The 26,031-nt window shown below is 34.0% G+C and overlaps 1 protein-coding gene across 7 annotated transcripts in view; it reads right to left on the bottom strand.

Annotated features, from left to right (window-relative positions):
* Nucleotides 1-26,031, bottom strand: part of STXBP4 (syntaxin binding protein 4) — a 242,518-nt gene that overhangs the window by 164,552 nt on the left and 51,935 nt on the right. For all 7 annotated transcript variants that reach the window (XR_010153343.1, XR_010153342.1, XR_010153344.1 and 4 more), the window contains 3 exons: nt 15,087-15,183; nt 12,100-12,191; nt 3,033-3,122 (listed from right to left, as the gene is read on the bottom strand). Coding sequence is in view for 4 of the 7 variants with exons in the window: in XM_523800.9 (XP_523800.3) it covers nt 3,033-3,122; nt 12,100-12,191; nt 15,087-15,183 (279 nt within the window). In the remaining 3 variants the exon portion in view is untranslated. The remainder of the gene's footprint in view (nt 1-3,032; nt 3,123-12,099; nt 12,192-15,086; nt 15,184-26,031) is intronic.

Raw genomic sequence — 26,031 nt, 5'->3', positions numbered from 1 at the left:
ATATCCTTTCTGGTATATTTCAGCTTATTCTTGTCTAAGAGGTGAAATGAAGGTATATGAAAATGAATATAATATAGCAATCTAATGACTATGCCACAGGAGCCAAGAGACTGCTGGCTCCTGTGATTTTATGTTCTGGCAAGTCACCTTCACTCTTTGTGCCCTAGTTTTTTTGTATCTGTAAATGGAAAATATATCTATTTTCCATTCACCTTTGCAAAGCAGTAGCAATGTGAATTCTGCAGAAAGCCTTCCTTAAATAAAGCCCACAGCACTTTTAAAAACTATTCTTGCAAGATAAAAATTAGCTATTGACATAAAATTATCTTGGTTTCATTTTTATTTGTACCTCATATTAGACATGAAGAATAGAGATGTCACAGGATAATGAAAAGTGATGAGACACCACCTAAATGCTTTATGAACTTCATTTAACAACCTCTGCTTTTTATGAGTGTACAATACAAGTAGAAAAACTGAAAACAAAAACATTACCTTTAACGAAATATTTATTGCTTTGTATACTACTTTATATGGCTTCTTTAACTGGCCAGCCAATAGGTAGGTTTTGAGGTAAAGGTAATTATAACATGTAAAATTTGTTTTATCTGGAATTTTTGTACCATATTCTAACCAACTGAGCTAGCTGGTTGCCGGCTTATCTGGGAGTTTAGGTTTTGTCATATCAGGGTATATTCAGTTACATTTCATGAACTTTAAAGGTAAATCCTGATTTATTGAATGACTCCTCAGGGAAGTCTTATTGAAATGTTAAATTAACATGACATATACACTTTCAAATTAACATTCTAATAATTACTGTTGATATTAAAATAAAATCAAATATATCACTAAAGTTAACAATGATAAACTATAAGGAAATGAAAAAGATCTGAGAGCCTCTGAAAATTCTGATAAACCACAAGTCTAATGGTTTAGGTGGCGATAAAAGAATACATAAAAAGTTATCTTATTAAGGTAACCAACACTGGGGAAGTTTTCTAAGAGAATATAAGGAAATCATTGTCAATGTATTTTTAAAACTAAATTTTTATTTTCCATCAAAACAATTGTTGCACTAAAAAATGTGGAAAGATAGCGGTTTCAAAGGTAAGAAAAGAAATATATAAAATACTCTTATAGTAGTGAAATGCTCATATACTTTAGGAAGGAATGTGAATTGGCAAAACCTTTTCAAAGGGAATATGGTAACATATGCAAAATTTTAAGTGTCTATATCTTTTAATAAAGCAATTATATTTTCAGACATTCATTCTGTGTATATACTGTACAAATGCCCAAAGATACATCTACAAAGCTGCTGAAGATGAAATTATTTTTAAAAACTGGAAATAGTCTAATGTCCATCAATAGGGAACTGGCCAAATAACTATTTAATGTATAGGACAGTTATTGAGAAGAATTTGGTAGATCTGTGTATATTAACCTGAAAAGCTGCCTGAGATATAATTCTTATAAAGAGAGAGAGAGAGAAAAAAAAAGAAGGCAAGTTGTAAAAAAAAAAAGTGTGGATGAAGCGACTTACATAGAAGTGAAAATACACACATACTGGAAAAAAATTTTTTAAGGCTTTATTATTTTTTGAAGCGGTTTTGGATTCATAGCAAAATTGAAGGGAAAGTACAGAAATTTCTCACATACTCCCTGTCCCCACATATACATAGATTTATTTATTTTTGTTTTTATGTTTTAAATAGTAGAGATGGGGTCCTGCTATGTTGCCCAGGCTGATGTTAAACTCCTGAGCTCAAGTAATCCTCTTGCCTCAGCCTCCTAAAGTACTGCGATTAAAGGTGTCAGCCATCATGCCCTGCCTATTTTTAAAAAATATAATTTTCTGTGTAGAGAAAAATCTATGAAAAGATAAATAATATATTTGCAACAATGGCTTCCTCTAGAGGTTGAGATTATAAAAACTAAGGTAGCAAAACAAATTTTCTTTCCTTTTGGTGTAAAGATTTTCTATTTAATAAAAATTAAATAATTATCAATATACTATACCTTATTTAATAAAATAATTTTAAAAATATGTGCCTATGGTGAATTAGTGGTAAATCAAGTAGTTATGTTGCTTTTCCTAAAGATTTGGAAAATATAGCTTTCTATAAAAATTAGGATATAATTTAAATGTAATATTCTTCTAAAAACAGAATGAAACCACATAAAGAGAATCAAGGCCAGACATGGTGGCTCACACCTGTAAACCCAGCACTTTGAGAGGCTGAGGTAGGTGGGTCATTTGAGCCCAGGTGTTTGAGACCAGTCTGAACAAAATAGTGAGACACCATCTCTACAAAATAAAAATTTTTTAAAAAATTAGCTGAGCATGGTGGCATGGACATGTTGTCCCAGTTACTTGGGAGGTTGAGGTGGGAGAATCGCTTGAACCCAGGAGGTTGAGACTGCAGTGAGACGTGATTGCAGTATTGCACTCCAGCCTGGGCGACAGAGTGAGACCCTGTTTCAAAAACACAAAACAAAAACAAGAATCAAAAAACCAAACAAACAAAAAAAGAGAAGAAAAATGTTATAGTATATTTGGGATATGTGTGTTTTTTTCCTCTCTAAAATAATATTGTCTTAATTCCAAATTACGTTAGCAAAACATGATGTCCCTTAAGAATAGCCCTGCACATGAAAAAAAATGTATTTCCCAAAGAACTCACAGGATCCAAAATTGCCACGACTTGCTTTATTGGCTCTTCATCTAATTCTGCCCTGGCCACCAATGAGACAGAATAAAAAGGATAAGAAGAAACCTCAACAGAAGACATGAGCAAAAACCATTGTTCACACTAAATGTTGCACAGATATTGTGAAATATAAATATGTAGACCAAAAATTAATTCTCTAAAGGCCAACTGAATAAAGAATCTGATTTTTACTATTTGATATTAATATTTTTCCATTAAAAATAAAATTAAGCCCCAATGCTTCAGAATCCAATATAGGATTTTTTTCTTTTTCTTTTTTTTCTGAAGAAAACATAAGGAAACTAAATTAGAGGTTACCTTAAGTGTATTTACTTCTTTCAAGGCATCATCTCTTTCACACTTGAGCCTTTCCATTTCATCTGCTTCTGAAGAATCACAAGGAAGAAGCTATCAACATTAAAATATAAGAGAAAGGTTGTGCATTAGATGCTAATTATGAGAGGTAACATAAAAATCCTTTTTGACTAATCTTAGGCTTTTGTATTCTAATAACAAAATTCAGTTTCTTATGTTGGAGTCATTTGATTAGATAAAAGGGGATATTAAAGTATTAAAGCAATTTCATTCATTTTAACCTTACATTGTTGTCACTTATAATAGAATTTTGATTTTATTGTCACCTTTATCATTATTTTAACAATATAATTTTCCTTAAAATTCCAAATTCGAAGACTGTGTTTATAATGTCAAAAAGACTTCAGGAATTACCAACATAAACTATTCCCTAAAGACATTCATTCTAATAGCATGGTATCTAAGGCTAACAAAATGCTGTACATTATAAATCAGATGGTTTACACGAGCCTAGTAAAGTATATTTATCGATTATGTATCTGGTTTTAACTAAATGAAATGTAATGCAACAGACAAGCGGCTTAAAAAGATTCCTGCACAGAAATTGTAGATTGAAGATAATATTAATAATTTATGCACAAGTGAATAACAATAACAAAAAATGCAGAGATGACCATATCTCGTACATCTAGCATGATGTCTCTGACTGTCAATTACAATGTAAAAACAATGATAGTCTAATCAGACATAAAAATCCAAGTTTAACTACAGCCATCTCCTACGTGGAAGCTATAACAACTAAAGAAAATATAATTTAAAGGACTAAGTGGAGAAAGTGGTTGTTATGTAAGCATGGGCTTAAAGCAGGGCCCTTTAGATAGGTAAGGCAAATGTGGAGTAGAAAAAAAATAATAAAAACAATTAATAATATCAACCACTTATTGGAAACTTATATGTGCAGATGCATTGCTAAAGACTGTATATATTCAATATCAATCACCTTGTCTCCATTTTACAGATGAAGAAACAAGCTCAGAAATGTTAATAACTTGCCTAAGGTTTCACAGCTAACAAATGGCCATTCCAAGAGTCCCACAAATCATAGTCTCTGATTTTTATTAAAGATTCAACAAAAAACATGGTGGAATGGATATAATAAACTCATATTTGCTTTCCAAACTCCAGAATAACAGAAGTAGGAATTATTCTTCATATTTGGGGAGAACTTATTTCCCTGAAGATCACTGGTTCTTTTTGGTCTGTCACATTAGCTTTTGGGTATCTATGGACATTGCCCATAATTTACATGATCTACATTCTTTATGTCTCTGTTACTCTGCTCTCTCAGAAGTACTCAACACAAACACTCATAAGAATTCATTTCTATATTGTTAATTTTGAACACATTTTAAAATGTAATAATATTTCCCAGAGTGTGTTCCAAAGGATATTAACAGGCTTTGTGTAAAAGCAAAATTGAGTGGTAGTGATGGTGGTAGCGGTATATGATTTAGAAAAAATTAACCTTATTTCCTGTATGGCTTCCAACAGCCTTAATATGCTAAAGAACATTTGAACTGCCAAAAAAAAAGTATAATACCTTGTGATGTTTCCTCAGTAATTTCACCATACTACAAACCCCTAACCTCCTTACCCTGCTGCCTTCATTTATTGATTTTTGAACTAGCTCATGGAACTAAAGTAAACAAAACACAATCTGGGAAACTCAATGTTGCTACTCAACATTCATATGGCCTACTCTATCTTCTCATCCTAAGAAGTGAAATAAGCAGGATTCAGAAGTTTAAATAAGGCCAGGTGCAGTGACCAGGTCTGTAATGCCAGCACATTGGGAGGCCGAGGCTGGAGGATTGCTTGAGTCCAGGAGGTTGAGATCAGCCTGGGCAACATAATGAGACCATGTCTCTACAAAAAATAAACAAAATTAGCCAGACATGGCGGGGTACTCCTGTAGTTCCAGCTATTCAGGAAACTGAGATGGGTGGGGAGGTCAAGGCTGCAGTGAGCCGAGATTGCACCACTGCACTCCAGCCTGATGGCAGGGTGAGACCATGTCTCAAAAAAAAAAAAAAAAAAAAAAAAAGTTTAAATAAAATTTTAGATACCAGAGCTAAAATAATTTATTAAGAGAAACTAGGATTGGGATTTTAGGGATGTGATAATAAACTTTTGAACTTAACACCATGTAGGTAAAGCATGCGTAAAAGAATCTATGGTACTATTTTGAGAGGCAAAATAGTCATAGAACCATGACTTAAAAAAAAGTTTTATAATCCCACTGCTATTTTGGACTGTGCAGCAAAAACTTGCAGCCAGAGAATTGGCTGTGGATGTTCCTTGTGAATTCTTTGAAAAGCCCCTTTGTGCTCAATGACTTTTTTGTATAGTTCCATTCAAATATACTTCAGCTAAGGAAGCGGCAAATGAATTGTTATTTAACAGCAACAATTCCAGACAGATACGTGTTCTCAAAATCTATCAGTAACTACTGAAATTTATATTCCTTAACCTTCCACATCTGTTTCCTGTCTGGTTCTCGCAATATCATTTGTGATCCTTGGATCCCCCGAACTTTGCAACAGCTGGTAAATAACATTGTAAATCATTTCTACTCTGCTTTCTAGAGTCTCCTTCTGGAGATGTCAGGAAATACATACTATAGGTCATTGGACTGTGCTGATTAGGTCTGACTTCACCTCTCCCTTCACTGTTGCTGCTCCAACATATTTTAAGTTACTTGACTTGTATCAGTTCTGGATAACTACTATTCCATTGGCCATATTCCCTAATCTCAATTCATTTTAAACAGAAACAGTTACAAAACAGTTAACTTCGTTGTCAGTCTAATTTTATTGATAAGGCCTTCCATTAGAGACCTATTCAATTACCTTCTTTCCTTATAAAATTGTGTGTGACTTTACCATCCTATTCACCTAAAAATTTCTGGGTATCTTCTTTTCTCCTTCCATTTCCCTGCTCATTCCTTTCACTTCTTATTATCTGGCTTATACATCTTTCCTCTCACTCCCATATTTCTAAAATGATTACTTTCAATTTCACCAATAAAACTGCTACTTGACAAAGAAAATGGCCCCCACCAACTTTCTTCTTTGTTATATATAACATTGTTGAAGGCTTTTTTTCCTTGAAATTTTATCTTCTTTAGATTGTGATATCCTAACATCTCACCTACCCTTCTGCACATTTAGGCTATTCCCAATGAGTTACTTTCATGTCTACTCCTTAAATGGAGAAAGGGGGTTTGGGAGGTTCCCCAAAGTTTGTCCCTTTTCTCTTTTTTCCCTACAAGTTTGAGTGAGCACATTCACTATTATGCCTCAACTATCACTCTCCAAAATATTCCCAAATTCCTTCCCAGTGTCTAGTTCCTAATTTCCAGTGGCCTTTGGTTATTTGTACTTGCCAGCTTCTTAAATCTCTCTAAAACACAATCTGTCATGGTCTCTACTTTGAAAAAGGCTTTCTCCTTATTTCCCTATTTCTATAAATGCTACCTGTACCATCATATTCTTAGTTATCCTAGACAAAACTTTGGAGTTTTTTTTTTTTAATTCATTCTTCTTCCTTAGTTCTCATGTCCAAAGGGTCAGCAAGTCCTACTGATGACATACTTGTTGTAGTTGTTGTTTTTGGTAAGTAATCTAGATCTATAACTTCTTTCCTTTCTATTTTCCCCACCTTCACTATACTTTAGTTCTTTACTATCTTTATTTGGATTATTTCTATAGTCCTCTATCTAGACTACCTACCACCACTTTCACTCCCTTCCTAGATAACCAACACATATGATTCCTCTTTCTAAAATATCACTTTTGTCATTTAACTGTTTTCCTTAATGGCTCCTCACTGACTACTGAGTAAAGTACAGACTTCTAAACTTAACATTTACCCTTTGAGGCATAACTCTGTCATCTGAATGAACCCAATTATCTTTTTTTTTTTAAGTAGACTACTCTCTGTGTGCATTACGTTCTAATTTTTTTGTTTATGCTAATACTTTTATCACTCCCTACTCACCTCTTGAGCACATAAAATCCTATTTATCCCTCAAAATTTACTCAAATGCCAACTGTTATGAATCTTTTCTGAATGTTCTAAGCTTTATTACTCTTATGGCCTTGCCACACTATGTAGCTTTTCTTACTATAATTATTTGGGCACATGACTTTTCCTTAAAATATGTAGGCCAAGTTTTACCTATCTTAATAACATGTGCACATAACAAAACATGCACACTGCAGTTGTTCAATATATATTTCGTGTTTTCATTAGGGAAGTGGCTCTAAAGTATTTACTGCTATACGTGGTGAGAAATATGATACATACTATGATCCAGTAGAAGTGAAACATTACTCAGTTTTATCATATACAGTTCCCTTTGGTATTTTCCATTTTGTTCTATTTCACTTGTTTAAAATGGTAGTCGCAGCCCACTAAATTGACTTAACAAGAGCCCAAACTGTGAAAAATCTATTTTAGGGAATTTAGTGTTCTCTCTATAATTTTAAGATAATCCATTAATGATACAGTACTTGATTAGTCTGGTAAAATCATACTATGATGGACTATATTCTGCTATTGCTAGGTTTAGAGTAGTGCTAAATGTGGGCTCCAGCCTTGCCCTTTCTGCATATAACCTTGTGCCAGCAGCAGGTGTAGCACTGTGTGAATTTTCTAATGTAGCAATGATGATTAGACTCACAGTAAGATAATTATATTTTTGGTTCTAAATGTCATATTCTTCCAAACCCAAAAGTTGTCAAACAAACAAAAGTAGGACTGACTTTATACTGACTCAGCAATTCCTACTTAAAAGATAGCATCTCAAGAGATCTTATGAGTCAGACAAAATAATGAGGAAAAGCAGCAAGTTACAAAAGAGTACATATTCTATAATTCTATTTATTATGAAATTCAATAAGGGGCAAAAATAATCTATGTTGTTATAAGTCAAAATACTGGTTCCAATGTAAAGGTGGGAGTGGCGGCTGACTGGGAAGGTGGCCTGAGGGAGCGTTTTGAGTGGTGATTCCATGTGAGACACATAATAAAAATTCATCAAATTGTACACTTTTTGTACTTTATTCTGTATATATTAGATTTCAGTAATAATATTTAAAAAAATAAATTAAGAAAGACAAGCCATCATTATCAGCCAAAAAAAGAAAACATGAGTAAAAGACATACATGCCTAACAGAATGACCCAGGCCTGTTGTTTGTGAAACTGAGATGGTTGAGGGGGTAACCATAGTGGAATTTCCCACCCTCACAGACAGTCAGCATCTGTAACTACAGACTGATTGGCATACTTCAGATGGGGGACTAAACTGCTTTTGAATTCAAAAAAGTAGGGAATTACACTGCAAAACAATCAGTTATTTTTTATTTGCTTTTGGTGAGGCACATGACTAAAACTGTGATTTTTATAATGTTTCTTCAGACTGTTACATCACCCATTAGCGAATCGTGAAACCAAAGTTTTAATGAAATACAAGTGAATATTAAATAAGAATGCAATGTACATAGAAAAGGTAACTAATGCTTTGACAGGCTTTTGTTTCAGTTATATATGTGAGTATGGTGTAAAATATGTTTTCTTATTCTGGACTCAAGTGAAAAAATATAATAAAAAATTAATATAATTCTATTGCACGACATTTTGATCTGAAGCCACAAATTGGAAATCATTGACATGTCAGAATTATTGACATGTCTGGAATTAGTGACTCTTGCACAATTGCCATTAGCGCTTTGCTTTTGCTGTCAAAGTCTCACAGGTTGAACATATTTTTTTTTAATCCCAACAACTTCCAAACTATAAACACATTCTTATCTGCCCTAAAATTATATTGGTAAGGAGGAAATAAATTGCTAACCTGGAGCATGACCATCCATTTGCAGCTGCTAAAAAAGATTTGCTTGCTCATACAAAATACTCTGAATTGCCCATTTCATTGGCTTGTTGTAAACTACCCAACCATCTTTGCCTTCCTCATCAAAAATGAGTATGGCAGCTCTGAGAACTGTTTGGCAGTAAAAAACAATGCTCCCTGACATCAACATTAGGTAGATTAATACACAACACCTGAATCAGCGGAATGAAAACTGTGTGCCTTGAATACAGCTTTAGTTCTCTTTGAATAAATGCAACAAAATTAGTTCTGATAAATCAGTGCTTCATTCTGGGAGAACTGGGTACTCTCCTGAGGGTTACAGAACAACCAGATCTGTGGGTGACTGCAATGGGCAACATGCTTAGCAGTAAAAGAGATTGCTTACAAAAGAGAACACAGTGATTTGAAACATTAAAAAAAGTGACATGCATCATTTTTTAAATGAGTGGTCAGACTTATTTGTTCAATAAATTAATTATATATTTATATACTCTGTGTTTCTGGAATTTGAAATCATGTAATTAATAATAAACACTATTCAAACTTCCTGTCAGTAAAGCATATCACTTGAAAACAGTAGAGCTCTAAATATAACCATGAAATAAAGGTGCAATTTTTGTTTTTAAACTTGAACTAAAAGAAAAAGTTATTAAAAATATGTAACATATCTATTCTCCTGCTTGAATTTAGGGTTTCTAGCAGCATTCAAAGAACTTGACTGACCATATCATTTATTTAAAAGTATATCTGAAAACAGAAACAAAAATAAAGAAATATATAAGTTAATAAGACTATTAGCAACTCAGAAAGGGTGTCATTAGAACAAAAAATGTTGAAGACTTTCTGGAAAATAAAAAGCCAATGGGTATAACAAGGTTGTAAGATATAAGGTAAACATATAAAAATTAATTTTATGTAAAACAAAATAAATTTAAAATGAAACAAATTTTTAAAAGATACCATTAATTTTAACGGCAACAAAAAGCGTAAGGTGACTAGATTATTAAAATATAATTAATTAAAAATATATAAAATATATTGACATCAAAGAAGATATAAACACATGAGAAGCCATAACATGTTCACAGAAACTTAAATTTATAAAGACGTTGATTCTTCCCAAGATAATCTATAAATTCAACAGAGCAAAATTTTTCATGGAACTCATATGGACAAGATAAGACTGAAGATTAGCCAAAGCAATATTTTAAAAGAATGGCAGGAGGTCTGGGGGGCAGTCTGAAGTGATGCCAAAGGACATAACATTTCCATAAGACAGCAGAAAAAAGTTCAAGAGATATATTGTACAACATGGCGACTACAGTTAATAACGATGTATTGCATTTTGAAAATTGCTAAGAGAGTAGATTTTAAGTGTTCTCACTATAAAAAAAGATAAATTATTTGAGGTAAAGCATATGTTAATTAGCTCAATTGAGCCATTCCACAATGTATACACATTCTAAGTCATATTGTACACAATATATAAAATTATTATTTGTCAATTAAAAGTAAATAAGATAAATACAAATAAGGTACGAGAACATCTTATCAGATATCAAGACTTATGAAGCCAAGAAGCCACCAGAATAAAGAGTCCAGAAATTCCCAGGTAAATATGGTAATTTCATAAGGGACAGAGCTGGCATGAAAAGAATTCTTTCATCCCATTGAAATACAGATTTATATTTTTAATATGTTCATAAAAATGATTGATCAAAAGTTACATCAGATTTCTAATTTTATTAATTATGTACCAATAATAAGTATAATTATAATTCAATACGGAAGAAAATTTTAATTTGTAAAGCCTTATAAACATAGGAAAATAAAACAAATCATTTTAATTCATTTAAAGTTTTTTTTGCAGCAAAATGATAGGGTGATCATTTCGCAAGCATACAATTATGTGTTATCAGGATAAGATTCCAGGTCTATATGGAACAGAAGAAATAAGAGCTAACAGGGAAAAAGAAAAGATGAAGTTTTGAGCATAAAAGGATAATGCATGAATTTTCTTTGAAATAGATGGTTACGGGTATAAAATATTGTAGTATTTATATTCTACTGGTAACATTTAAAAGAATTGTATAATAACAGGTTTCTTTTAAAAAAATATATTTATATATCCAATTATTTTAATCACTGGAAACCAAAAAAAAAATCAACCAATGAAAAGTTGTTATAACTATATCATGAGACTAAGTCGATTTTAAGGTAAGAAACATTCAAATGCTAGATAGAAAAACAGATCTGTGTATCTAGATAGAAATTTAGTATATGATAAAGTTTGCATTTCAAATCAATGGCAAAAATGAAGATGGGTTTTTAAATAAATGACGGTGGAACAAAAACAGGTGGTTTGCCATGCATAATGAATGAATTTTTTAATTAAATATACAAATTATATAGAACATAAATTAAGAAGGAGGTCCTTAAGAGGATAAAACTACCAAAAATCCACAATGAAAAGGACTAAAATATTCAATAATATAAATGTCAAACTTCTATAGAACACATGATTGAAGCTAATAGACTTCACAATCCCATTTTACATAAAGCACAAAAAGAGGCAAAACCAATCTACATTGTTAGAAGGTGAAAGAGTAGTTACCCAATTTTTTGTGGGGGTACAGGGGTGTTACTAGCAATCAAAAAGGAACCTGGGGGCAGGAGAGCATCTGGTAATGTATTTATTTAATATTATGTTTCTTGATCTGGATGCTAATTAAATAAGGATGGTTTAGGCTATAAAATTTCATAGTATATATACATTATATAGGTGCTTTTCTGTGTGTATATTATAGAGAGATAAAACATTAGAATGGACACATGCACACATGGTATCTGTCAGTTTGTCTAGCTAGCTAGTTATAGCACATATCCTCCACATATCAAATTGTCAATACTGGTAAACTTAGGTGTGATAGTAGCACAAGAGGCTAGTGAGAGAGGAGAATGAATATCAGGATGAACTTTTACTTTTGATTTTAAATTGATTTGTATTTATATATTTATGCAAGAAACATGTATTATTTCTATTTTTAAGTGAAAAAAGCCTACACATATGACATATAACATTCAAGACTTGTGACTTATACATGTCAAAGCAATTCTATAGGGCATACTCTACCTGTGAATCTAATATATTGGAAATTTCATGTGCACCAACATTTACTTCATCCAACTGCAAGCAAAACAAGTTTCTGGCAACCTGGACAAAATCTAAAATGGAACACATTTAAGTAAGAACATAGCATTTAACCCCTTCTAAATCTTACTTTATTCTATATGAAGTTGCTAATGTTTCAAATTTAACCCACATAAATTATCTTAAAATAGTATTGACTAGAGTGATAGGTAAATGTAAGTTCAAATAAGAAGAGACAAATTGGTCTGAACTTACTTCAGTTAACTTTGCTAAAATTAATAATTCAGCTAAGATAATAATAAAGCAAATATATATCGTGGACCTATAGTTTTTCAACCCTTGTATTACGAGTAGAACTTTTTCTGAAACATTTGACAATATTATGATTTATGGCTTTTCTAGCTGGAAGAACCTGAGGTTTGATAGCAATTATTAATAGCAGCAGCTAATGTTTATGTAACCGCTGCTGTATGGCAGGCACGGTGCTTAGCAATTTCATCCTCCCAACAGTCTTCTGAGGTAGGTCCTCTTATCCTGTCCATTTTACAGATGAAAAAAATTGAGGCTGAGACAGGTTAAATGCCTTCAACTGTCCAAGGCCACGTGGCAAAGAGGAAAAAGAACAGTTCATAGGCTTCTTCTGACATGGAGAGTAACTTACTCATCTATGTATCCTCAAATATTTTCCACTTTGGCTACTGTATTTTTAATTTCCAAGGATTCTTTTAAATATTCTCTGATTGTTCCTGTTTTACAATATCCTACTTTATTTCATGGTTGCATTACCTTCACTTTTCTCTTTAAAGATGTTATGAGAGTTTACCTGAATTTATTTATTTATTTATTTATTTATTTATTTATTGAGATGAAGTCTCATTCTGTCACCCAGGCTGGAGTGCAGTGGCACGATCTTGGCTCACTGCAACCTCCACTGCCCAGGTTCAAGCGATTCTCTTGCCTCAGCCTCCTGAGTAGCTGGGATTACAGGCGTGCACCACCATGCCCAGCTGATTTTTGTATTTTTAATAGAGACGGGGTTTCACCATATTGGCCAGGCTGGTCTTGAACTCCTCACCTCAGGTGACCCACCCACCTTGGCCTCCTAAAGTGCTGGGATTACAGGTGTGAGTCACTGCACCTGACCTCCTACCTGAAATTCTCTTCTGTGCTTCTTTATTTCTTTTTTTCTGAGTTCCTTTTTTCTGTTTGTCTGATAGTTTTGGGTTCTATATTTTATGTTGGAGGATTTCTCCAAATCTCTGGTGACTCTTGACTATGAGTTCATATTTAAGAATCTGGCACTAAAAAAGTTGGTTGGAAATTTTGTGTGTGTAACTTGCTTTGTCAACTGGCAGCTTTCACTACAGGACAATCTGGTGGCCAGCTGACATTTTTGTTCAGCTTCTTCAGAGAGAATACCATAGTCTTCTGCCTATAGTAATAACATGGCAGCAAAGTTCCCTGAGCAATCTGGGTGCATATTACGAGTGATGACTCACTATATACTCCACAAACTCCCTTGCAGCTAGCAACTATAGGTCCACGATCTCTGGTTTAATTTCTCAAAGGAATATACTTCTTTTCTCCTGGAGGTGTACAGTGGTAGATGCTGGACTACTTGAGAAAGAGCAGAGAAGAGCTTGCATAATTCTCCTTATAAAGATTTCCAACAATCCTGTTTTAATATCCTGCCTAAAAACTCAGTCTCCAGAAGTACTTGATGTCTTCAATTCTTAAATCATTTTAGGGTCAAATCAACTTGTTCCTCATTGTGATTTTCCTCTATCTTCACACACTTGGGCTTTATCTGCCTCTGCTCACAAATTTGTTTACTTTCCTCACCCATTTTTCTGTCCTTAGATATTGTGATTTTACTTGTATGCGTTTTTCTGTTTCTTGTTTTCATTATTATTTTGGGATGATTTTCAAGTGGAGATGGGATGAAAAATATCTTTTTTTCATCACTTAAAAACCAAAAGGTCAATTTTTTTTCAGCAATACAGATGCTTTATAAATAATACAATGTTACATCTATTATACAAGAAAAAATTACTTAATAGTTACAAGAAGACAAAAAGTGTTATATTCAAACATTACTAGTGGTAGAACGAATATATGTGCAAAATATCTCTGAAAAACAATTTACCAATATGTATCAAAAGTCCAAATCATTTGTGAGGATTTGGCTTAAGAAAGAAAAACAGCTACATTCATAATGTTGATAAATACAGATTTGTAATATCAGCTACTGAGAAACCATCAAAATTCACAATAGTAGAAAGGCTTAATATTATAGTACAACAACTAAGTGGTACATTATGGTATCTTTAATAAGAATAGAGTTGACCCCTGAACAACATAGGCTTGAACTACACAGGTTCACTTATACATCAAGTTTTTTCAACCAAATGCATAAAAAATACAGTATTTGCGGGTTGGAAAAGCCACATATGTGGAGGGTAAATTTTTACTATATGTGGGTTCTGCAAGGCTGTCTATGAGATTGAGTATGGCTGGATTTGGGTATATGCAGGGGTCCTGGAAACAATTCCCCTCCCATATCAAGGGATGACTCTAGGTAGCATCATAAAAATATTTACTATATTATATTAGCTGAAAAAGGATTCGAATTAATCTCACAGTAGTGAAATTAGAACTTCCATATTTTGTACTGTTTCTTTTGTTATTACTAAAGCAATGTTTATGCAATAAATAAAAAATAAAAAGAATATGACAGAATGATGATATTTTAGAGCTGAAAGGTCCTAATGAAATTCTTCTTTCTGCTGACCCTGCCAGGTCAGTAATTCCAGCTGAGTTCTTCGGGTACTGATTAAGGAACTTGAAATGGATGTAGTTTTACTTTTCATTCTCTCCTTCTAAAGAACAAACACTCTTAATGAAAATGTGTCACCATAACTCTTGAATGATGATTCAGTGATAATACAACACAATAAACCTAATATTACCTCCAAAAGACACTGTCCCTTTTGAGTCTGCTTGTACTTGCTGTCTCAGGGCTTGGTGTTGTTCCTTTGTGGGCTGAATACCAAGATAATTTAGGGCCTGGAAGATAAAGGACTCATGAAAAGCAATTTTTCAAATCTCCAAAGAATAAAACTTTTCATTACAAACTTTACAACCCAGGGAAAATAATCAATACCAGAAACAGTCGACCAGGATTAAACACCCAAGGGAAGTCAGCTATTTATGGATTAAGTGCCTATTGAAGATTAGCTTCCTGATTTTACTACTACCTCATTTTTTCCCCAAGACTAGCACTTTAGCTAATACCAAATTTATGACATTGTCCTAGAACCAAAAATCAAACTATTTCTTAGTTTATATGATTTGGCACAAGTAAAATGGCAAAAGAATCCTACTATATCAGATTTACAAGTGACACTCTAAAACATGAATTATATTTGGTTAACATCTTGTCTTTGAGAGCAGAACTGAAGTTGATAGGAATTAGGTTCAACATAAAATCTTCTAATTTTTGGCTTGTTAGGGGCAGGCTTACACAAATAGTAAACTAAAAAGCTTTCTCTGCCACTTACTTCTCTCTTTCATCAGGCTCTTCCCCTTAAGGGAAAAGTTCTTTCTCCTTTTGGTATCCATTAGTGATTAAAAATTCAGAGACTGTTAATTGTATTCCAATGTCCATTCTCTCCTTGCTCCTTAGTAACCGAACCAACCACAATTTTCGGCTGAAAACACTGCCATGCCGCTAAAAGACATTTCTCAGCCCCTTGTACATCTCCATGCGGCCATGTAACTAACTAGGTACTAGCCAATGAGATACAAGGGGAAGTGCCATAGAGTACTATTAGGAAGTCTCCTTTCAAAAGTCGGGGTAAGCACTTCTTGTCCATGCGGATTAGTAAGGGAGAAAGAAAGAGAAAGAAAAAAGATGAAAGGAAGGAAGGAAAGAAAGAGGAACTGATGGAATTTGAGCAGTTCTTTTGGTTCATGTGGTACCGCAGTAAAGATGGTGGAACAGAAAGATAATTGGAACATGGTCCCCGACACTCTGAAACCTCCACGGCAGCCCTGGATTACCTTCTTTCAGGCTTCTTTTTGGTGTGAAAGAAATTTCTAAAGGAAACTACTGTTATTTTGAGTTCACCAGTTATATATAGCAAAATCTAATCTTAACTAACGCAAAGGGACTGATTGGATGTCCTATTATTGGATATGGCAAGAGCATATATAGTGTCGATCACATCAAAACTAAAATGTAGGCAAAGTTTAGTATTGGTAATTATCTCTTACATATTTCTTCCTCCTTTACAATCTTGTTCAATCATTTAGTAATTCATTCATCAAATAATGTATTTGGTGCCTACTATTTGTCAGCCACTAAACTATGCATAGGTGATAGATAAATGAAATATAGTCTCTCACTCCAAAGAGTTTATGGTCTCAAGGGTGAGAACAACTGTAAAGAAATAAGTAAAACACATAATTTAATAGAAGTATGTATAGGGTATATTAATACACAAAGCAACTGGTTAATCTGTAAGTGAGCAATTTGGGAACAATGAAAGAAGAATGGAGAAAGAATATCAGGAAAGATTCTTTCAAAAATGATTCTTAAGCTTAGTCTAGCATCATCTGCTTATCTCATATAGTAGTCAAGTATTTGCATTGTATAACATGGCATAATGATTTTTAGCTTCTGTATTTTTTTCTCTTCAGTTATAAAAATGTTTCAAATATAAACACAAAAAAAGAATAATACAAAGAACACCTATATACTCACTATCATCAATTACTCATTGATATGTACTTAAAATTTATGTATATATTTTCAATAAATAAAACTATATATTCGGTTAAAAGTTTTTATAAATTATTCCTCAGCAGGAACTACTATCCTAAGTATTCTTCCTGGTCTTAATTTAATGACATTTACTACATAAGCAAGTATCCCCTAATAATATGTACTCTTATTTTGTGCATTTAAGGTTTTACCTCAAGAGCATAATCTTAAAGAGTAACTCTACAAATTATTTTTATTTTTACCTCAATTTTATGATTTCATAATTGCTCAATATTGTCTGCAAAACTAGTTCACTTATTTTAACTGTGAATAGTAATCCATTGTATGAATGTATTGTAATTTATTATCCATTCCCTGATTAACAGGCTATTATAACTACTCCAATCTGCTTTTTTTTTAAATTACAGAACATTATACATGTCTCTTTGTAAAAATGTGTGAAAATTTCTCTACATTATATCCCTAGAAAAGGAAGTGCTAAGCCATAGGGGACATATGGTCAATTTTATTAGATATTGTTGAATTGTTCTCCAAACTGGCTTCATTAATTTATGCACACCAGTAGTGAATAAGCATTTCTATTTTTCTACATTCTTTTTTTTCTTTTTGAGATTTAACAGCATCTGCTGTTTCCACTCTTATTTTGTCAATGTTGTATTTGAAATAGTATGCTGTTTGTTAATTTGAATTCCCCTAATTACAAGTGCAATTAAACATCATTTACATGTTTATTAGCAATGTTTTTGACTCATAAATTATTTAAAATGTTTTAAATTTTCATACATGAGGTTTTAAGAAGTATCTTTACTGATTTTGAATTTAGTCTCTATCTTCCAGCTGTGACAACCAAAAATGTCTCCAGACATTGCCAAATGTCCCAAGAAGAAAAACTGCAGCCCTGCCCTTGAGAACCACTGCTCCAAAGACAATTGCTATATTAACAATTGGTGTCTAATTTTTCAGGTTTTTTTCTATGAATATAGTACCTATAAATTTATATAAACTGTGGATTTTTTGCAAAAATTGTCACACTATATATAGCGTTAATAATTATCAATATATTACTCCTTTCTGTTCTGTACATTTTACAAAATTGCATGCTTTTTAAAATTGTTATGTTTGTACACTGTCTGAAGTGAACTTTTTTTAAAGCATTCTCCTTCTGATAATCATTTAGATTATACACAATTTTTCACTATGGAACACAACACTACAAAGTGCTAGTGCTCTTTGCTTTATGCCAATGACTTCAGCAGCTGTAAGAATTATCTGGATTTTTAAAAAAATCATAAAATATTAATACAGAAATTATAGGACATACTATAATAAAGTAATAGATATCTACTATCTTGCTTCATTAAAGCTTAGCAGTCAACTATATTTACTTCAGTTTTTGAATGTAACCAAAACATATAAAAACCCCTTTTGAACTTATTCCCAGAGGTAAGACTTATCATATATTTGATTTACTATTCCTATGAATTTTTTATTATATAATATTTGGTATATACTAAAAGCATATATGTAAAAAAACATGAGTTTTAAAGTAGGACAATAAAACACCTATGAATCCACTTAAGCAGCATAAAACTGTGACTACTGTTGGATTCATATCACAATATGGATATGGTATTTCACCAGAGGTAACCATACTAATGAATTCTGAACTATTGATTTCTTCTTTATCATTCTTGATCTGTTTATTTTAAAATGGTTTTATCACATACATATGTATTCCTAACATGTTATTTTGTTTTACTGGTTTTTTAGCTTCATAAAAATGCTACAGATAGTTTTCTAAAACTTGCTTTATTCACTCTACAGTAAGGCTTACTACATATTTCAAATCAGAAAGTGTGAGTTCAACTTTTTTCTTTTTTTATTAATTTTTTATTTCAATAGCTTTTGGGATACAAGTAGTTTTTGATTACATAGATGAATTGTATTAATGGTGAAGTCCGAGATTTTAGTTTACCTGTTTACCCGAGTAGTGTTCACTGTACTCAATATGTAGTTTTTTATCCCTTGCCCCACACACCATCCCCCTTCTGAGTCTCCAAAGTCCATTATTTCACTTCCTTTGTGCTTGCCTTATGATACTCAAGGGACGTACTCTAGTATCTTGGGCGATAGGAAGGGCCATAGGGTTCCCACAAGTTTCTGTCCCTTGTGTTAAGCTACCAGAGTGGGTGGAGGGGCAAAGTCAGGTGGGAGCTAGGTCAGGCAAGTCCGTGCTCTGACTCCATCTGAAGGACAAGCAGTGGCCCCTGTGGGGTTTGGAGAGTGGTTCTCTGGCCACGGGCAGTAATGTTCTAGGTAGAAGCATAGGTGCCTCTGCTGCACAGAAGAGTTCACACACGGAGTAGGGAGTAGCAGGTGGCAGTAAGCCTCATCTAGCTCCCATGCACTTGGCAATGCAGGTCTCTCACTTGCGGTATTGGCCAGCAGCAGCTAGCTAAATTTCAGCTAGCTAAAATCAAAACTGCCCCAGGTCATAAGCCTTTAACATAGAGATGGGAACCCGAGGCTTTCAGGCCACACCCTTTCCAGTCTACTTGCAAAGCCAGGGTGCCCAAGCTCCTCTGCCTGAGGCCGCAGCATACTTCCCACTTGCCCCCTGGTTCTTGACAAGAGAGTTCATCTGCATTTGAGATTATATTGTGAATTTCAGTTGGGAGCTTCTCTCAACCTGCAACCACTGCCTGGGTTAGTTGGCCAACTTCCACAAAGTCCCCTGTAATGTAGAATCAGGAATAGCTTCCTTCGGTCCATAGACTGCAAATGCATGCTATGCTCTTCCCACTGCCCCCTATATGAGTTCCAGTGCTGGGTAGGGTTAATGCCTTCCCCTGTGAGCTACACTGCCAGGTTCCCCAGTTGGGGTGTGTATCTCTACCCATCTTACACTCTTGGGACTTAGTTTTTTGGCTGGCTCATAGTGTAGGCTGCAGCCTGCTGCTTCTTTCAAAGGGTTTCGGGGTTTTATTCCATTTTCCTGTTAAGTTCCTATGTTGCTTCTTGGGAAAAGGTTCACAGTGTGAATATCTATACACTATTTTGTCTTTCCAAGGAGGACAGGCATGCTAATACCGCTCTAATCTACCATCTTGGGGGGAAAAAAAAACTTTTTTCTTTTTCATGACTGTTTCAGCTATTTTGGGTCTTTTGCATTTCCATACAAATGGATCCTTCTTTTAGGGTCACCTTATCCATTTCTGAAAAATAGCCAACTGATATTTTGATAAAGATTGCATTAAATCTGTATACCGACGTGGGGAGTATTGCCATCTTAATAATTAAGCTCATAGATTCATCAGCACAACACGTCTTTCCATTTATTTAGGTCTTCTTCGATTTCTTTCAATGATGGTTTGTAGTTCTAAGTATATAAGTCTTGCACTTCTTTTTTTAAATTTATTCCTAAATATTTTATTCTTTTAGATGCTATTGTAAAAGATTGTCCACTGTGCATTGTTAGTGTATAGAAATACAATTGCTTCTTATATATGATCTTGCATACTGTAAACTTGCTGAACTCATTTTTAGGTCTAATAATATTGTGGTGGATTCCTTAGGATTTCTTATATACAAGATCACATCATCTGGGAATAGAGATAGTTTTAATTCTTCCTGCAATCTGGATGCCTTTTATTTCTTTTTCTTGTCTAATTATCCTGGCTAGAACCTCCAACGCAACATAAAATAGAAGTGGCAAAGCAGACATCCTTGTCTTATTCCTGATGTTAGGAAGGAACCATCCAATTTTCTCCCATTAACCATGATGTTAGCAGTAGGCTTACATAAATGTCCTTTTTGAGGTTTAGGACATTCCTTTCTATTGTTAGTTTATTGGGTATTTTTTATCATGCAAGGGTGTTAGGTTTTCTCAGATATTTTTCTTGTGTCTATTGAGACCATCACGTAAAAGAATTAAAAAATCAAGTATCTGCTTTTAATAAAAAAAGACTATCATGTGGTTTTGTCCTTTATTTTATTAACATGGTATTATATTGATTTTCTTATATTAAACCAATTTTGCATTCCTGAAATAAATAGATGGGCCGGTACTGTTTGTACAAAGTTTTTTTGATTACTAATTCAATGTTTTTACTTGTTATAGTCTGTTTAGTTTTTCTATGTCTTCTTGAGTTAGTCTTGGTAGTTTGCATCTTTCTAGGAATTTCTCCATTTAATCTAGGTTACCTAATTGATGGCATATAATTATTCATAGTATTCTCCTATAATTTTGTTTTATTTCATAAGGACAACAGTAATATCTATAACTTACTTTTTTAAAAATTAAATTAAATTAAATTTTTTTTTTTTGAGATGGAGTCTCGCTCTGTCACCCAGGCTGGAGTACAGTGGTGAGATCTGGGCTCACTGCAAGCTCCGCCTCCTGGGTTCATGCCATTCTCCTGCCTCAGCCTCCTGAGTAGCTGGGACTACAGGCACCCGCCACCACGCCCGGCTAATTTTTTGTATTTTTTTTTTAGTAGAGATGGGGTTTCACTGTGTTAGCCAGGATGGTTTCGATCTCCTGACCTCATGATCCACCTGCCTCGGCCCCTCCCAAAGTGCTGGGATTACAGGTGTGAGCCACTGCACCCGGCCATCTATAACTTACTAAAACATGACATTGTGAAATTTGGGCTGATGCAGGAGGCTCTTGTTCCTTCATTTTCCTTACCATATAGTATTCCTCATATAATGATGATAATAATCATGCTACCATGGATTTATCAGTTCTTTTATTGATGAACATTTAGGCTGTCTCCTATCATTTATTTTTTGAAATAATGCTGATATATTCTTGTATCTATTGGTCAGGATGGTCTAGTTACACCATTGTTTCTCTAACCCCAAAGTCTTAGTAACCTAGAAAAGACAAAGGTTCATTTTCTCCTTGCTAATGTTACATATCCAATGTGAGTCAGCTGGTTTCTCTTTCTCTGTATTTTTCACTTAGGAACCCTAGCTATCAAAGCCTCCACCATCAGAAGTTTTGCTGCCTGCTATAGCAGAGAGGAAAGAAATATGATGAATTGCACGCTGGCTCTTTATTAAAGAACATGGGAAAGTACAATTCTATCACCGGCTGACAAGGAAGAGAACCTGATATAGCTGAAAAGCTCTGACTACTACTGCATTGTACATATCTCCTTATGTGGTGGCACTAGAATTTCTCTAGTGTATATGTCCAGAAGTAGAATTGTGAGGTTAAACGATGTGAGCAGGTTCAGTTTTGCCAAATTGTTCTCTAAAGTTACAATCCCGTGAGTATCACATGAGAGTTCCCAGCTATTTCTCTATATCTTTGTGAAGAATTACTCCATGTTTGTCCACTTAATGAATAGGCAATTGTACCTCACTGCTGCTTTATTTTCATTTTTGCAGAGGGCATCTTTTCATATATTTAACTGCCATCAGTTTTTTTACTTTTGTAAATAGTCCATTCATTTATACCAATCATCTTTCTTTGGGGTTATCTGTATTTTCCTTGGGTTGGAGCATTTCTCTAGTGTTTTCTTTTTTTTTTTTTTTTTTTTTTTTTTGGAAAAGGGCAACCAGCCCTTGCAGAATCTTGTGTTTCTCTAAATAAAGATACCAGTTCTAGAATTCCAACTGAAAATGGCTTGAGGCCATGTTAAAACTGAGCCCCAATATCTAAGTCTGAGTCATTCCTTGAGCCATATGATGTCAGTACTCACACAAGTGCTCACACACTTCTGTTGTGAGATTTCCATCCCTCCTCTCCTCTCACCCATTCTTCTTTTTTTTCTTCCTTCCTAGCTTGACTATAAATTTTAAAAACTTCTTTATTTTATTCATTGTTTCTACATACAGGTTTAGCATCTCTTATCCAAAAATCCGAAATCGAAAATGCTCCCAAATCCAAAACTTTTTGAGTGCCAAAACAACACCACAAATTGTCCACACGGGTGGCTGAGTCCACATCTTTGCTTTCTGATGGTGCAGTGTATATGAACTTTGTTTTATAGATAAAACTATTTTAAAACATTATATAAAATTACTTTCAGGCTATGTTTCTCAGGCGTAAATTTTCCTGTTTAGACTTAGGTCCCATTCCCATGATATCTCATTACATATACATGCAAATATCCCAAAATCTGAAAATATCAAAAGTTTCAAACACTTCTGGTTCCCACCATTTTGGATAAGGGAGACTCAACCCTATATTCATGGCAGGAGTGGCTTCTGGATTTCCTGGATTATACATTGTTGCCAGAATTAGAAGTTCTGTTCCTAACTGTTCAAGGATTACATAGATACTTTTGAAAGTCCATTAAGAACTACGGACCCGCTCCCAGAATATAGCCATATATGCAAATTTTAATCTAGAATTTCTGGGGTTCATAAACTCCAAGTTAAACATTTATGGCTGTAAGTTATGCCATTTAGTTGTTACTAGGCAAAAATCATTTTCCAGATATACATTTGAAATTTTCCACAATGAAGAGTCAAAAAATGTACACTCACCAACATATATACACACACATTGGTCACTTTCCTATTAAAAATGGCTCAATGGCTTTTTACTGAACTCAGAATAAAATCCAGAGACCTCACCTTGGCCTATAAAGAAATGATCTGATTATCTCCCTGACTTACGTCATTAGTACCACTCCTTCCCTTGATCACATGATGCCAGGAACACATTTCTTTTTTTCTTAAAATAGTCCAGGCTCCATCCTGTCTTAGTACTTTTGCATTAATTGTTCCCTTATATCTCAGAAGTTTTTCCCTAGCACCATAATTCTCACGCTTCATGTCTCAGTTTAAATTTCATCTTCTCAGACAGCTCTTCCGTGACTATCAATCTGAAATAATCTACCATGTCTTATTGTCTGACATGTACTCTTGTTATTCACTTGCTTTTTGAATTTTCCACCTCCCCCACCACAATGAATTATAAATACCAGGAAACAACTTTTTGTCTTGTATACCACCAATTTTACAGTGCCAAAACACTAAAATGCCTCAACCAGAGGAAGTAAACAATAAATATTTGTTGAGTAAAAATAAATAACTTTGTAATCTTTGGTAATCTAAGATGGCTGAATTGGATTCACTTACAACCTCTTCTGACAACCTCCTTCATTGCCATGAGAATGAAGGAAAGGAGTAGGGTAGAATAAAAAAAAAAATAACAGAAAGTATATATGCCTTGATACTGCATATTTTATGTTTTCATGATTAGAGAAATTCAAACAATCTAGAAAGAAGTGAATAACATCTAAAAGTTCACTAGCAAGCAACAACCACTATTAATATTTTGGTATATAAAGCTTTCAGAATTTTATTGATGAACAAAACTATTTTAAAAATGCACTCCTACAGAAGGGACAGAACTGAAAAAAAAAAGGCATTCCATGTCAATGAACACAGCTCTTAAATATATCATGTGTTATTAAATCAAGCTCCTATTGATTGCCATGAATTTTTCACTAATATAAACAATGCCACTGTGAACGGTCTTCCACATACATCTTTGTGCCCCTGTCCAATTATTTACTTAGGAAAATTTCTTAAATGAGGAATTATTGCCTGAAAATCATAGGCAAAATTCAAATTTTGATACATATTGTGAAACTATTCTTGAGTCATTTTTGTTTGATAAATTTTTAAGAAATCCTCATTTTTTTCTAAAAAATAACATAGTAATATTTTATAATTTATGTGAAAGTTAAAATGTAACTATTTCTGATAGTACAGAAAAGATCCTGGAGGAATCCTGCCAGTAAAGTTTTTAAAAACTACTAGATAATAATAAACAATAACATCCACAAATACCTTAAATGCTTGGGTCGGCTTAGGAGAGAGAGTGATACCAAAATTTATGAAGAAACAACAATACGCAGAGGTAAGTGAGCATAAAGACAATGGGTGCTAATTCCTTTTATAAAAAAATTATGATTATGATTATTTTTAGAGATAGGATCTCACTCTTGCTGGAGTACAGTGGCATGATCATGGCTCACTGCAGCCTGGAACTCCTGGGCTCAAGGGATCCTCCTCCCTCAGCCTCCCAAGAAGCTGGGACTACAGGTGTGCACCACCACAACTGGCTAATTTTTAAAAAAATTTTTGAGATATGGGATCTCATTTTGCTGCCCAGGCTGGTCTCAAACTCCTGGCTTCAAGTGATCCGCTTGCCTTGGCCTCCCAAAGTGCTGAATTTACAGGCATGAGCCACCATGCCCACCCCAAGAATCTGCTAATTCTTGATGGCTTAAAACCTGCAAGCAGGAGGAAAGCACCTAGGGCCTAATGCAGGGAGGAGGATTAAATCACCCAAACAATGCTGGAACCTCATAGTGAACACTTTCAGTAAAATGGTGAACTAAGAAGAAAGTCCTACAGACATTACAGAATATGTTTTCCTTAGGTCTGGGTGGAAGAAAAAATATTTTTCCTGAGAGTGTATAACTATAGCGGTAAGTACAATAGTTTTATAGCCTGAAAAATCACAACTTGGGAATTTAGTTCCAGTAGTTCCTGATGTCTAAGAAACATACATATGTAAATCTTTTCCAGAGGTTTCATATATTAGCTTCAAAATTCACAAAGATAAAATTCCATTTTTCATGAAAGTATAATTTTATTTTTAAATTTAATTTTTATTTTCTGAGATGGAGTTTCACTCTTGTTGCCCAAGCTGGAGTGCAATGGCATGATCTCAGCTCACTGCAACTCTGCCTCCTGGGTTCAAAAGATTCTCCTGCCTCAGCCTCCCAAGTAGCTGGGATTACAGGTGCGTGCCACCACGCCTGGCTAATTTTTGTATTTTTAGTAGAGACAGTGCTTCACCATGTTGGCCAGCCTAGTCTCGAACTCCTTTCCTCAAGTGATCCGCCTGCCTTGGCCTCCCAAAGTGCTGAGATTACAGGCATGAGCCATCACGCCCGGCCGAAAGTATAATTAAAAAAAATTCACAACATATGAGGGAATATGACATCATAAGCAAAAGTAAACATACAAACAAACAAACAAACAGATTTGACAGCCAAAGACTGCAGCTACTGTATAGTTAGACATAGAATATGTTTAACATATTTAAGTTAAAAAGGTGAATCAAGAATAAAAGTTAGGAAAAATATAACAAT

The sequence above is a fragment of the Pan troglodytes genome, chromosome 19 (genome assembly GCF_028858775.2).
Source record: "Pan troglodytes isolate AG18354 chromosome 19, NHGRI_mPanTro3-v2.0_pri, whole genome shotgun sequence".
NCBI classification, from domain to species: Eukaryota; Metazoa; Chordata; class Mammalia; order Primates; family Hominidae; genus Pan; species Pan troglodytes.
The sequence above is the reverse complement of the archived record's forward strand: the minus strand, read 5'-3'. Positions and strand labels throughout refer to the sequence as shown.